A 13049-nucleotide genomic window follows, 5' to 3' on the forward strand; every position below is an offset into this window, starting at 1 on the left:
TCGTGGTGGGTCGTCTTAGCTGATTGTGGCTAACAGTTGCAATGTTACAAAACCATAAATCAAAAGAATTTTAGTTAAGTATTATTCAAATAAAATTTCAATAGGCTGTGTTAAAGGTTACCCATGTGAAACTTAGATTCTCTAATTGAAGTGCTTCTATAGGTGGTTGTCACTAGCTTAAAAAATCTTATACACAAAAAAAAAAAAAATTAACTAAGGAAATTTTATACAAGAGAAAATTAAACATTAATTTTTTCATTAAATGAATTTTTTTATATATAAATATAATTAAATTTTATATTACTGTGTCAATCTTATGAATTAAAATGTTTCTTATTTTTGTAATGTTAATAATAGAATTTTTACTTAAAAATATAATTTATATGCATTTAAATATTTTTTTATGAATTATAATTTTAATATAATTCACATATTAAAAATATCTTGAAATTGCCTTCAACTTTCATTGATAAAAAAATATTAAAAATACCTCTTTATGAATTTAAATTATGTAAAAAAATATTTATACTGTATTAGATAATAATTTAATTAAGATGCATTAAGCATGTAAATATTTTTTACATTATTATTTAATAACATATTAATTCAAGATTGATATGCATAAATAAGTTTATACTAAATACAATAGATTCCCATTTTATTCATTTTTGTAGGTTTTTTAGTTCCATTTTCTTTATTATCGGTTCCATCTAGCATTGCTAAGCACTTTTTGTTACCATAAAACCCTCCATCAGTTATTTCCTGTTCTCAGAAGCTGAAATCAGACAAACAGAACTTCGATCACTCTCACGTAAACCAATCAAACACAATCGATTCGATTATATTGGGGTCACCAACACACAACACAATAATGTTTATGTCAAGAAGATTAAGGTATTGTCTTTCTCTTTCCATTCCCAATTTTCCTCCTTTCCTTCCAAATTTTTGCTTCCACTCTCACTCTCTGCCACCACTCACTCACAATGCTGATGATGCTGTTTCCCAATTCAATCACATGTTCCATGTGCATCCAACCCCACACACTTTCCATTTTAACAAGATTTTAATTTCTCTTGTGAATGTTAAGCGTTACCCCACTGCTATTTCTCTTTATAAGCAAATGGAACTCAGTGGAGTTGAGCCAGACTATTTCACTTTGAACATAATTATTAACTGTTTCTGCCACTTTGGTCAAGTGGTCTTAGCCTTTTCTGGAGTGAGCAAGATTCTCAAACTTGGGTATCAGCCAAATACCATAACTTTGAACACACTCATGAAAGGCCTGTGCCTTGAGGGTAAGGTCAAGGAAGCGCTGCGCTTTCATGACAAGGTGTTAGCACAAGGGTTTCGGCTCAGCGGAATTAGTTATGGGATTTTGATTAATGGGGTGTGTAAAATAGGAGAAACTAGAGCTGCCATCCGGTTGCTAAGAAGGATTGAAAGGTGGTCGATTAGGCCTAATGTGGTAATATACAGCATGATCATTGATCGTCTGTGCAAAGATACACTTGTAGATGAGGCTTATGATTTGTATACTGAAATGGTGGGCAAGGGAATTTCACCTGATGTTGTCACTTATAGTATTTTAGTTAGTGGCTTTTGTATCGTGGGTCAACTGAACAGAGCAATTGATTTGTTAAATGAAATGGTATTGGAAAACATTAACCCCGATATTTATACCTATACTATATTGGTTGATGCTTTATGTAAGGAAGGAAAGGTAAAAGAAGCTGAAAATGTGTTAGCTGTGATGGTGAAAGCATGTGTGAATCTTGATGTTGTTGTTTATAGTACTTTAATGGATGGATATTGCTTGGTTAATGAAGTGAATAATGCAAAACGTGTATTCTACACTATGACCCAAATGGGAGTAACTCCTGATGTTCACTGCTATAGTATCATGATTAATGGATTGTGCAAGATTAAAAGGGTGGATGAGGCCTTGAATCTCTTTGAAGAAATTCATCAGAAAAATATGGTTCCTGATACAGTGACTTATACTTCTCTTATTGACTGTTTGTGCAAATCAGGGAGGATCTCTTATGTTTGGGATCTTTTTGATGAGATGCTTGATAGAGGTCAACCTCCTGATGTAATCACCTATAATAACTTGATAGATGCTTTATGCAAAAATGGTCATCTTGACAGGGCAATTGCATTGTTCAACAAAATGAAAGATCAGGCAATTCGGCCAAATGTGTACACATTCACTATACTTCTTGATGGACTATGCAAAGTTGGAAGACTTAAGAATGCACTAGAGTTTTTTCAAGATCTTTTGACTAAAGGCTATTGTCTAAATGTTCGGACATATACTGTTATGATCAATGGACTTTGTAAAGAGGGCTTGCTTGATGAAGCATTGGCCTTGCAATCAAGAATGGAAGACAATGGTTGCATCTCTGATGCTGTAACTTTTGAAATAATGATTCGTGCTTTCTTTGACAAAGACGAGAATGATAAGGCAGAAAAACTTGTTCGTGAAATGATTGCTAGAGGTCTATTGTAAAAGTAATGTAGGTGAGATGATTTCTAGTGACACACTATGTTATTTTGAATTTGGTGATGTCCTACTAATATTTATTTCTTTTGATGGTTTCAAATACCATGTAATGAGCTCACTATGACATTACTTTTGATTAGAAGTCATATGTTGTTACATGCATTTATTTTCATATTCTAACAATAAGAATCATTGATTTTTTTGAGTCTTGATATAGCTTTTCTTTTTCTTCCCACTGTGCTGTCTGTTGACTTCGTCTACTTTTAAGGATTTTTCAATCACTGCTAACTGTTAGTGTTTCAGATAACAAATCAAGTTGAATTTGAGATGATTAATTGGAATGATTTATTTCATATAGCTGACCCTATATACCATGATTATACAATGTAGAACTGGAATCTTTTTTTAGCAGTATATTTCTTGTGGTCTTCTGCAGGAATGGAAAATTTAAGAACACCGGCGTATTTTGTTCATGTCATCTGTGTTGTCTTAGGTGTTATATTTGCTAAAATTTTCCTTGATGTCATTGTTACACAATTAACTGGAGCTTTTATAAAGGATATGGTTTATTTTGGTGGTACTTAACTACTTAATCCGGAAAGTGTGTTCCAGTGATCATCCAAAATTTACCTTTATCAAGGAATGAACAAACGAGATATAAGGAATCGGGATTATCTAGAAGGCTTGAATATTGTTTTCTAGTTTACTGATGATTCTACATTGAGTTAATGCCTAACCCATATGTTGTGAATTTCAACTCTTTAGTCAGCTGGGTTACTACGATTCAAGACTTTAGTTTGATCTTCTATTTTCTTCTAGAGGGATTTGTTTTCTTTCAATATAGTTGGGTGCTTCATTCTACTGATATCAGTGACTAGGGGTTGAGTTACTTGTCACTTTTGGTTTTCATACCACTTATCTTAAGGCACACAAAAACTAGCTATGAACTTTTTTTTTTTGGCTTAAAAAATATCTGCAAATTTAATCCCATTGCACAGTTTTACTTTTTAATGGCAGATTTTACTCCTCTAAAGTCTTGAGGATCAAAATGATTTGTATTAATGCTAAGAATAGAATGTGTGAAATTACTAGACAGTACTACTATATGAGGTACAAATATGGCATTTTTCAGATGCTAAATGAGCACAAAAATAGATGAATATACGATGGATAGGCAAAACAACATGATGAAGACAGAAGTAGAGTGAATGGTTCCATTGCTTGTCTGTTCCATACATGGTTTGCCTAGACCTCTGTACACTTGTTCAAATAAAGGCAGTTAGTTAATTGGACAACTTCCCCCTAGATTACCTTCATTAGGAAGACAAAACAACTTAAAGAAGACAAGGATAAATGTTTCAAAATCATATAATAGTAACTGTGCAATGTCATTAGACTTTTGGCATAACTATGACAGAGTTTCACTTCTGTTCCTTTTCATTTGTGTAGCGATATTTTCACGACATCTATGTTAGATAAGTAAGGATTTTTGTGTTAGTTTTATTGTTCTTGTTATGTAGATAAGTAGATTTTAGTACTTTACATGATGGTATAATTTTTACTGCTGTAAGAGCTTGCAAACTCCATTCTCCATCTCTTGGGTTTATCTCTACCTACATGGTTGAGAGCTGTACAACTTTGTTGCTAAAAATCACCAATGTAACTTTCAGTAACTAGTCTACTTTGCATTGCTAATCAGCCTTTCTTGATGTTGAGATTGATGCAACATATACAAAATCATCCGACCATATCAATCTTCTAGCAGATAGCAGATCTCCAATTATAAAGGTGTATGCTGGTTGCTGGCAGGAATAATAGCGATCACAAAGGGAGTAAATATTGCATTGGTTTCTGTTATGCTCAAATTGGGGTCAGTTGAAGTTGTTAACAGCTGTATTTAACAGTTAGTTAAAGATCCTAACTAATTTATAGAAGAGTGGGAAAAATGGCAGGGTAAAAATAGGAGGGAAATATTAAGAGTTAGATTGGATGAGGAGTAGAGGTTGGAAGGATATGCAGGACTCTTAAATTTCCTGGAGTTGTGAGAGATACCTATCTGTAATTATTGTTTTGTATCTTCCCTCTTGATTCTGCAATCATATTAATTCAGATTCAGGGAGAAGAGTGATATTTAATTTGTCTTATTCTTTTCTTTACTCATCTTGTTCCTATTAAAAATCATGGTTGTTACTTGTTACCTGGCAAATTGAGAAGCTTTTCAATGACTTTTTTGGCTCCATAGAGTTCTTATTAATTTTGTATATTAGGCTATTGTTACTTTATTTTGGACAAAAACAGATGAGAGTTCTTATTTAATTAGTCTTCATATTGTATATTAGGCCAGTATTACAATCAATTTACCCTCACATAATTCCAGTACTCTTTTTCACTAATCCCAGTTCTATAAAGTATTCTCAAGATCTGTTTGGGGGTTGATTCATGCTATCTGCCAACACAACATAGCTATAAAGTATCTTTACTGGTGTAGGAAAATTATTCAGATGCTATATTTTCAGATAGCTTTATTATGATTGCAGAGTTGGAAGGTGATTAAACTAGAGTGGGGAAATGAGATGGGAAGCAAAACTAGCCGCGTCGAGGTTTCTGGGACATGGACACTCTCAAGGCTATATGTTTTGCTTTGTCTTATCAGTTTCCCCCTTATACTGATGTTAGAAAAATAGAAAATGTAGTTGAAATGGCCACTTATTAGGTCCCATTAGACTATAGTTTAAGCTAGCCAAAGCAAATCAGTAATAAACTTTCTGAATTTAAGAAGATAGCATTTTACTTTTGTTGACTTTGTTATTCATAAACAAAACTCAAAAGCATAAAAAACAAGGCCACTTATTAAGAACTATTTTGCAAATTGGAACTTATGAATTATGGAAAAGATAATTACTTAACCTGAAACATGAACAAAGCCATTAAATAATTAAATAATTAAATATTGACCTTGCAGTTCGATTGATATTGGAAATTCTCAAGATTTCTCCCTTTAGTACACGTTTGAAATAGCCTGAATGTAACACAACCCAGAGAATTATATGTATCTAATATACTTCCCTACACCTCCATTTTTTTTAATGTACGCCATTGCATTATGGAAACTTCATTACGATGTAAAAAAATTACAGAATGAGCTTTCCATAATGCAATGACAGAATGAGCTTTTCATAATGTAATGAGGTGCAGGAAGTAAAATATGGAGGCACAGAAAGCCATAGTCTATTAAATTTGTAACTCCAAAAGCAATTATTCGTATTCTTTTTTGAAAAAGACGAGAATGATTTTGTGAAAAAACTTCGGTGAGAAATGATTGTTAGAAGCCTACCATAAGAGTATTTTCATGTTTTATTGGGCGTTAACAACACTAAACGTGGATCAAGTTGAAGCAAAAAAAAGTTGCTTCTACATCACTTCATGGTTTTGGACGTGAAAATATTAGAAAACGTGGATCACTAACTCAGATCCAAACACACTATAAGACTTTGCTTTCTAGTTATGCATTTCTCTTCAATCAAACAATAGCTTAATAAGAGACCTCTCAATTTTTTATTACCTATTTTGTCTCCCACCGTATGTTAAAATGTATCCACTTCTACTCAATTTGTTAAACAAGTACTAGTGTTTATGCTCTTTGCAAGACATCTTCAGTTTGTAAATTCTTATGTGACTACACATAAATTAAATAGACAATGATGGATTTGCTCATGAGCAAACATTTTTGGTGAATGAAAAAGTGAATGAGTACTTCAGGCTGATATATTAGCAATTTAGCATCTATAACTATAAGTACCGACCAGGGTACTGTAGAAGTTGCCATTAAAAGCGCTAATGATGACATAATGATGATGGTTTCTTCTTGTAAGTTTTTTCCTTCATGCATCTATATTAATTGGCTCATTCACTTTAATAATGTAGTTGGTTTGATTTTCTTCCTTCGTGTGTGTATGTAGACTTCTCTTTTGATCCCTAAAAAATGCAAACTTTCTAAATTTAGTTCCTAAAAAGTTGTATTAAATATTATACTATTTATTCAATATTTTATATTACTTTTAATTACCTAAAAGTAACATATGGCACTCGAATCTCGACCCATAGTCAAAGACTTCATTTCTTTAGATATGTAAACATCACTCAAATGAAATTTACTTTTCTTTCTTTTTTTTACAGAGGATTTTACATTTCTAATTAAATATTTTTTCCAGAGACGCAATCAAGAATCAAATCTCATTTAATATATGTTTAAGGAACCATGTTATAATCCAATCAACCCAATTTTAACATTATTTTTTCTTTTGGATAAATCAAAGAAATATTTTAATAACTCATGACCAAACATAGCATAAGATATTCCATGATTAGAAATTAAGTTTAATAATAATGTACTAATAATAATGTAAAATAGTTTTACACCATTATTCAATTATAAATTATTATTGTTATGACTTTTAAAATAATTTTATAAAAAATAATAAATTTATCCTAAATGATAATTTGTATTTAAAGGACATAATCTATTTTCTTTAGAGATTTCAGCTCATGAATGAACCAAATGGAGGAATTTGACCCATTTTAATCGTCCTTTATTAGGTTATACTATACCAGACCAAGTTGTAGTTGATGATTCCATGTGAGGACTCATTAATACAATGCAAGTTTTGAGCTGTCCTTGTGACTGAGAAGAACCTCTCTGATTAAATACTGTGACACAGCTTGACTAATAGTAGTTAATTAGGCATACATAGATATATCCATGTGGGTGCTTTATTAGATATGTATCTTTGACTTTTAATCACATATATATAGATCCAAGACCTATCATTAATATACATGTAGCATCTGGGAATCCTCACAAGCACATAATTTATCTTTTCCGACATTTAATATCATATTAGAACTTGTCAACCCCTCATAAATGCGATATTAGTTTGATAAGAATTTTTTTTTATATACACCATTAGTTAAAATATTACATGATTTATCACCAAGTCGCTCAAGTAGCTTGAATTGCGTGTTATAAAACTATTTCTTGCTTTCACTTCTTAAAAAACTAAATAAAGAAAACCAAAACTCTCGTGCCTTCTTGTTGGGGTGTTTGACATGAAAGACAATATATATACGTTTTGTTGGAAAGATGAAGTTTCTGAAGCTTTGAATATTAAGTGAGAACTATTAAGTAACAGTAAATTGAACAATCGCTAATGGCCATGTTGAGCCAAAGATGCGAATATTTCAAGCAACGGTGACAAAACCAAGTTCGATCTGTGGCATAATCCATACGCATCTTTCGTCTCAACTACCACACAATATGAAAACTGAGATAGAACAGAGGGAATAAATAATACAAATGGAGCATTCTATAATATAATATATGTGTATTAACTATCTTTTATATTTATTTATTTTCTAGGCCTATCTTTCACACTAGCTCAGGTTGAGTTTCACACGTCAAAGGAATTGAATGCTACATGGGTTACGAGATTTTGTTGGTAGAAAGATTGACTTAGATTGCATATCTTTACTTACATAGAACAACTTTAATTACAATGCAAGCAAATTAACGATTCCACCATTTTTCTTTTCTTTTATTCTTTGGTGTTCAACCTAAAAGGAGGTTCTCCTAATTAAGCTTGGTTATGCATAAGAGGCTAAGACTAAGTTTCAGTTTATTTAAGCTTATTTTTTTCCAAATACATGTTTTTTTTTATAAAAGAAACAGATTTTTACTCTTTTGATGTTTATGTTTAAATTACTTCCACTTAAAATAAGTAGTTTTTTTTTCTTTTTTTTAAATTATCTACTTAAAATAATATTTTTTTACAAAACAAATTTTAAAAGTTTAAAAAAACTCACTCTAAATATTTGAATTATGTTAACAATACGATTTTATTTATTTATTAATTAATTAATTTGTTTGTTTATTTATAATAGTTGAGTTAGTTGATGTCATGGTTGTAACTTTGGCTGGACCCAAGAGCTGCTTAATTGTCTCTTTTGGCTACTAAATGAAATTGAAGAATTATTTTATTCTACTTCTTCTAAGTTTTTTTTTTATCTTATCTTTACGAATGAAGATATGGAAGTCTTTTATTATGATCTGGGTTGGGCTTTTTTCTTTCTTTCATTTTTTTTCTTTTTTCCTTAAAGCATAAAAAATAAATACAGACTCTTGATAACAAAACAAAAAAAAAATGAAAAATTTCTATTACACTACGTGCTAGCAACTAGTATTACCTCCAACAGATGATCAATCCTTCTATTATCATACCTAACTTTTTGGGTGATCACATATGATTCCAATACCACTATACCTAAATATATATCACATATTTTGATACAAAAGTTTATGCATAGCATTTTTATTTATTTATCACAAGATGCACTTTTTTTTCCTAGGTCGATCACACCAATATCCGGACATGCACCATATATATTGGATATATACTTCATCAAACTAATATGGGTGGAGTTGGGTAGAGTTACTATATGATATAACTACATATATTTTCAGTGACTTGTTAAGCTATAACAATTAATTCTAGTTAACTAATCTTGCCCTCAGTAGTAATTACATTTTGGTTGTTTACATCAAAGTTTAGCTACCACTTCCACAAGCATTTAATTCAACAAAGAGCACAAAAAAACTTAATTTCATTCTTTTATTATATAGGTGGACTAACTAATTATTTATATATATATTTTTTCATATATACTTAGACTCATGATCTGGTCTGAGAATCTAATTAATACGAGAAAAGAGTTTAATATATAAACTTAGATCTATATATATCTATATGACGTTTATTTAACTTCACATGGGAACAGGAACTAAACACAGCCACCGTACCTTGTCTCCCTTTCAAGAAGTTAAATCTTTCACATCCTTTAAATCTGCAGCTGGCACAGACTCGTGAGTGAGTTATTTTAAGCTTTGAGTCAAATGGAGATATTCCCCCCACGTGCAGTGGCCAATTGTTCAAGGCTACGCTTCATCTCTTCATGTGATCTTCAGCGCCAATTCTATAATAAAATCATAGTTCTCAGAGCATGATGCATTCTTTATGGTTTTGCTTTCTTCTCCTTTTACCAACATCTAGACTTTCAAGCTGACTAATTAGTTTATTCACTTTTCTCCAAATCTTTTCATCAGTTTAATTTGAACCTCCTAAGGTTAACACTATTTCAAAAGGAAACATAGTTTTAATTACAAGCCATGAAACTTTGCAATCTAATTACCAGATAAAAGCGTTTATAAGATTGGTTTAGTAGTGAAAGGAGAAGAAAGAAACTAAAGGAGAGGTCGTAGTTTGAATTCTCCCACTACCAAAAAAACTAACAATTAGCATTTGTTAATCATTTTTTTTTACCTGGTAAAAAAATTGATATCTATGTAGAGTTGTTCCTTCCTCCACTTAGAATGAATAACTCTTAGAAATGAAGACAAATCAAGCATATATAAAAGTTATATAAAAATAAGACCATAATAATAATGTTTGTGAAAAATCACATCAAAAGAGTAGAAAATACCACTAAAGGCATATGAATGTGTAATGGGGTTTCCCTTTCCCATGATTAGCTCTAGATGACCAAGTGATACATTCTACTCTGTTGAGAAAAGCATGATTAATTATTCCTACATCAAATGAATAATAGTAAACAAATGGACCTAAACAAAGTATGGGACATTTGCAGTGGTGGAAATGGATCCAAGGCTCATTGTGCTTTTAGGAGGAGTGTACACAGAAGAAGCTGAAGATGAAGACAAGGATGAAAGGATAATAGAAGGAGAAGGCAATGGTTTTGGTAGAGGAGAAGGCAATGGTTTTGGAGGAGGAGGATGAGGATGAGCATGAGGTTGAGAAAGACCTTGTGATGAGTCTGCAGGAATTGCTGCTATTGATATTGCATCAGCAGAAGAAACCAAAGCAACATGTTGAGAAGAAATTATACTTGCAGCCTCTCTATATTTGTATTTTAGTATCTCTGCCCTTATTGCATTTAGTTCTGCTTGTAAAGTTTGAACTTGTTGCTGCAAAGCTGATATTGCACCCATGCATCCATATACAGGATCTCTTAGCCTCAAGTTAGCTTCATAAACAAGGCTATTTGCTGCATCAGCTCTTTGGCCCTCTGGTACCTCCTACACATGAATAAAATTTGAAAACAAATCAGTTTTTACTTCAATAAGAGAAGTGAATCGAATTGAAGAAGAAAAAAGTAACTAATTTGGTATGTGGAGCTAGTTATTAGGTACTAACCATTAGCATCTTGGAGACATTGCTTGCACCAAACACCTTGTGAACTGCTGCAAACTTTTGAGGCTCATGTGGTGAAAAATAAGGAGAGAAAGGGCATTCTTCAGCACACCTTCTTCTCAAAAGCTTGCATGCAGCACAAGGAGTTACTGTGTTTAAGGTTGTCCCAGGAGTTGGACCATAGAAATGCTTCCTTCCCATTTGAGAAGATGCTTCTTCCTCTGCTCTCGCCGTTGTAATTATCTCATCTAATCTATCTTTGGAAAAAACACAAAAACAGCATGTTAAAATCCTGAGTCTATAGACAAGTAGTAATGCATATTTTGGATGGTTTAGCATCATGTCATGCCTCCAGCTATCACCATCATGAGAAACCAAGAACATCATGGTCAAGACAAAATCTATGGTATGATACTAATTATTTCAATTCATGAGTAAATTGATTCTTAGAGAGCAACAAAATTGATGTTTATTTGCTAATATTTACCTGTCTCTGGATGTCCAAACATGCCTTTTGATTGTCTTGATCTAAGTGGTGGGTTGAGAAAATGGAAAATTTTGTTTCATACAAAGACACAAAAGAGAGAAAAAGGCAGGGAAACAAACAAGTCTTTAAAAGGCAAGGTGGTGATTAGGAAAAGTAGGTCAATGCTTTTTATAAGAAAAAAAGATATAGAATTATTAAAGGTTTAGATATTTTAAAAAGAAATATTTAATTAGGGGAAGGAGAAAATTAAAAAAAAAACAAAATGATTAGGTTGCATTAACCATTTAAAGAGAGAAAGAAAGAGCTCTTTGTCAATATGCACACGTGTTAGTTCTATTGGAAAACTGGCAATTGACTTTGAAAAAAAAAAAAAAAACATCAATGTCAGACTAGTCAGCAAATTGAGTTTTCTGAAAATAAAAAATTATTGGGGAAATTGCTATGGGCTGCAAAGTGGTATGCTTCTCTTTGTTGGGTGTGTTGTATTTGTCACAATAGTTTTCAAGTATCAGCCATGTATGAGGGACCAATTAGATTAGAAGATGCAATTCTTAACAATCTTTGGCCATTTTTCTTCCCTTTTGGAAGCAGTTTATATTGGAGGGGCGGGGCAGATAATTTCTGTTCATGACATTTTGCAATCAACGCAGCTTGTGTATTGCACGGACTCAACATCACCATCACCTCACCACTCTCTCATGCAGACAAACATTTTGCAGGAAAAATACAAAAAAAAAAAAAGAAGAAATTTGAGAGGGCACGGGAGAGAATTAAAAACAATATTTAAATGAACATTTGGACTTTTCTCAATCAGCACCTAGAAAGTTTTTAAAATTTTAAATGAAAATTGCGAAAAAAAATCAGTCTTTCTTTGATTGGTTTCTTAGTAAATGCTCATTCCCAGCAAGTGAGACTATTTTTTTAAAATACAATTGAGCGCTAAAGCTAATTTTCTTTTCAAAATCCTTTTTGTTTTTTTTACTAATCAGAAAAGTAAAATTATTTTTATTTATGTTAACTTTTATGATGGAAAACAGATGCTTAATTATAAGAAGGGAGATCTCACCAAATATAATTAATCAGGTTTATCAACATAGATTAGTCAGTAATAAAATCAGATTTATTGACATAAATTAATCATCAACAATACTTACACCAATAATATCATGATGATAAAAAAAATCTACATTAAACAAAATTGATTATTCTGTCAATTTTTGTACTAATTGGGTTAATTTTAACTTAAAAATACTTTTACTATCCAAGTAACAATTTTTTCTTTCATTTTATTAATTGGAATTTACATTTGTGCATTGAAATTTGTAAAAGTACATTTTCAATTTTAATCCAAATATAGTCCAACAGCATGTTTGGGACAATTTAAAATTATTCATTTAGCTGTTTTTGTTGGGAAAAAAAAACTGTTTGAGAATTACTACAAGGTTTAAACCATAAAAATAAATAAAATGTGAGACTTAACATGTATTTTAGTCTTAAATTAATCAGTAGAGGATTAGAGACTAAAATTTACAAAATGTATAAAAATATTCAAATATAAAAAATAGGTAAAACGTTGAAATTTAAAGATTCAACTATCAAAAGCATGGACGAGTATGTAGGGCAAAAACACAATTCATGGGGAAGGGCACATTGAAATTAATTCTTCACATGTGGCAAGGGAGGACGCCAAGCCTCCTCAAAACTTCTTTGTCCCAGGTTTTGGACCTATGGTCCTACATTTATTTGGCACCATGAATGAATTGCATCAATCTACTTCCTTTTTGTCAAATTAATTATT

At 31.6% G+C, this 13049-nt stretch overlaps 2 protein-coding genes across 3 annotated transcripts; one reads left to right on the plus strand and one right to left on the minus strand.

Annotated features, from left to right (window-relative positions):
• Positions 1–744: 744 nt before the first annotated feature.
• On the plus strand, positions 745–2715 carry LOC114384997 (pentatricopeptide repeat-containing protein At1g12300, mitochondrial-like). The gene has a single exon (XM_028344894.1). It carries the CDS (start codon positions 872–874, stop codon positions 2507–2509), a length of 1638 nt encoding a protein of 545 aa, XP_028200695.1. The 5' UTR covers positions 745–871; the 3' UTR covers positions 2510–2715.
• A 5847-nt stretch (positions 2716–8562) lies between these two features.
• Positions 8563–11403, minus strand: LOC114383767 (LOB domain-containing protein 13-like). Of its 2 annotated transcripts, none has more exons than XM_028343497.1 (4): positions 11252–11403; positions 10768–11017; positions 9877–10649; positions 8563–9529 (listed from the first exon to the last, which is right to left on the minus strand). In XM_028343497.1, the coding sequence occupies exons 2-3, from the start codon at positions 10963–10965 to the stop codon at positions 10176–10178; spliced, it is 672 nt and encodes a 223-aa protein (XP_028199298.1). In that variant the 5' UTR covers positions 10966–11017; positions 11252–11403; the 3' UTR covers positions 8563–9529; positions 9877–10175. The 2 variants fall into 2 exon arrangements, with proteins under 2 accessions (XP_028199298.1, XP_028199297.1); XM_028343496.1 differs by having other exon boundaries at positions 10768–11021.
• Positions 11404–13049: the final 1646 nt, after the last annotated feature.

Source organism: Glycine soja, chromosome 14 (genome assembly GCF_004193775.1).
Source record: "Glycine soja cultivar W05 chromosome 14, ASM419377v2, whole genome shotgun sequence".
NCBI lineage: Eukaryota > Viridiplantae > Streptophyta > Magnoliopsida > Fabales > Fabaceae > Glycine > Glycine soja.

Excerpts from the sequence above, each read along its gene's own strand:
- LOC114383767 (XM_028343496.1), bottom strand. The coding sequence starts at position 11,273 with ATGTTTGGACATCCAGAGACAG. Across the intron at positions 11,022-11,251 it reads GTTTGGACATCCAGAGACAG|ATAGATTAGATGAGATAATT; the intron begins GTAAATATTAGC and ends TTTTTTCCAAAG. Across the intron at positions 10,650-10,767 it reads ATGTCTCCAAGATGCTAATG|GAGGTACCAGAGGGCCAAAG; the intron begins GTTAGTACCTAA and ends ATTCATGTGTAG.
- LOC114384997 (XM_028344894.1), top strand. The coding sequence starts at position 872 with ATGTTTATGTCAAGAAGATTAAGGTATTGTCTTTCTCTTTCCATTCCC.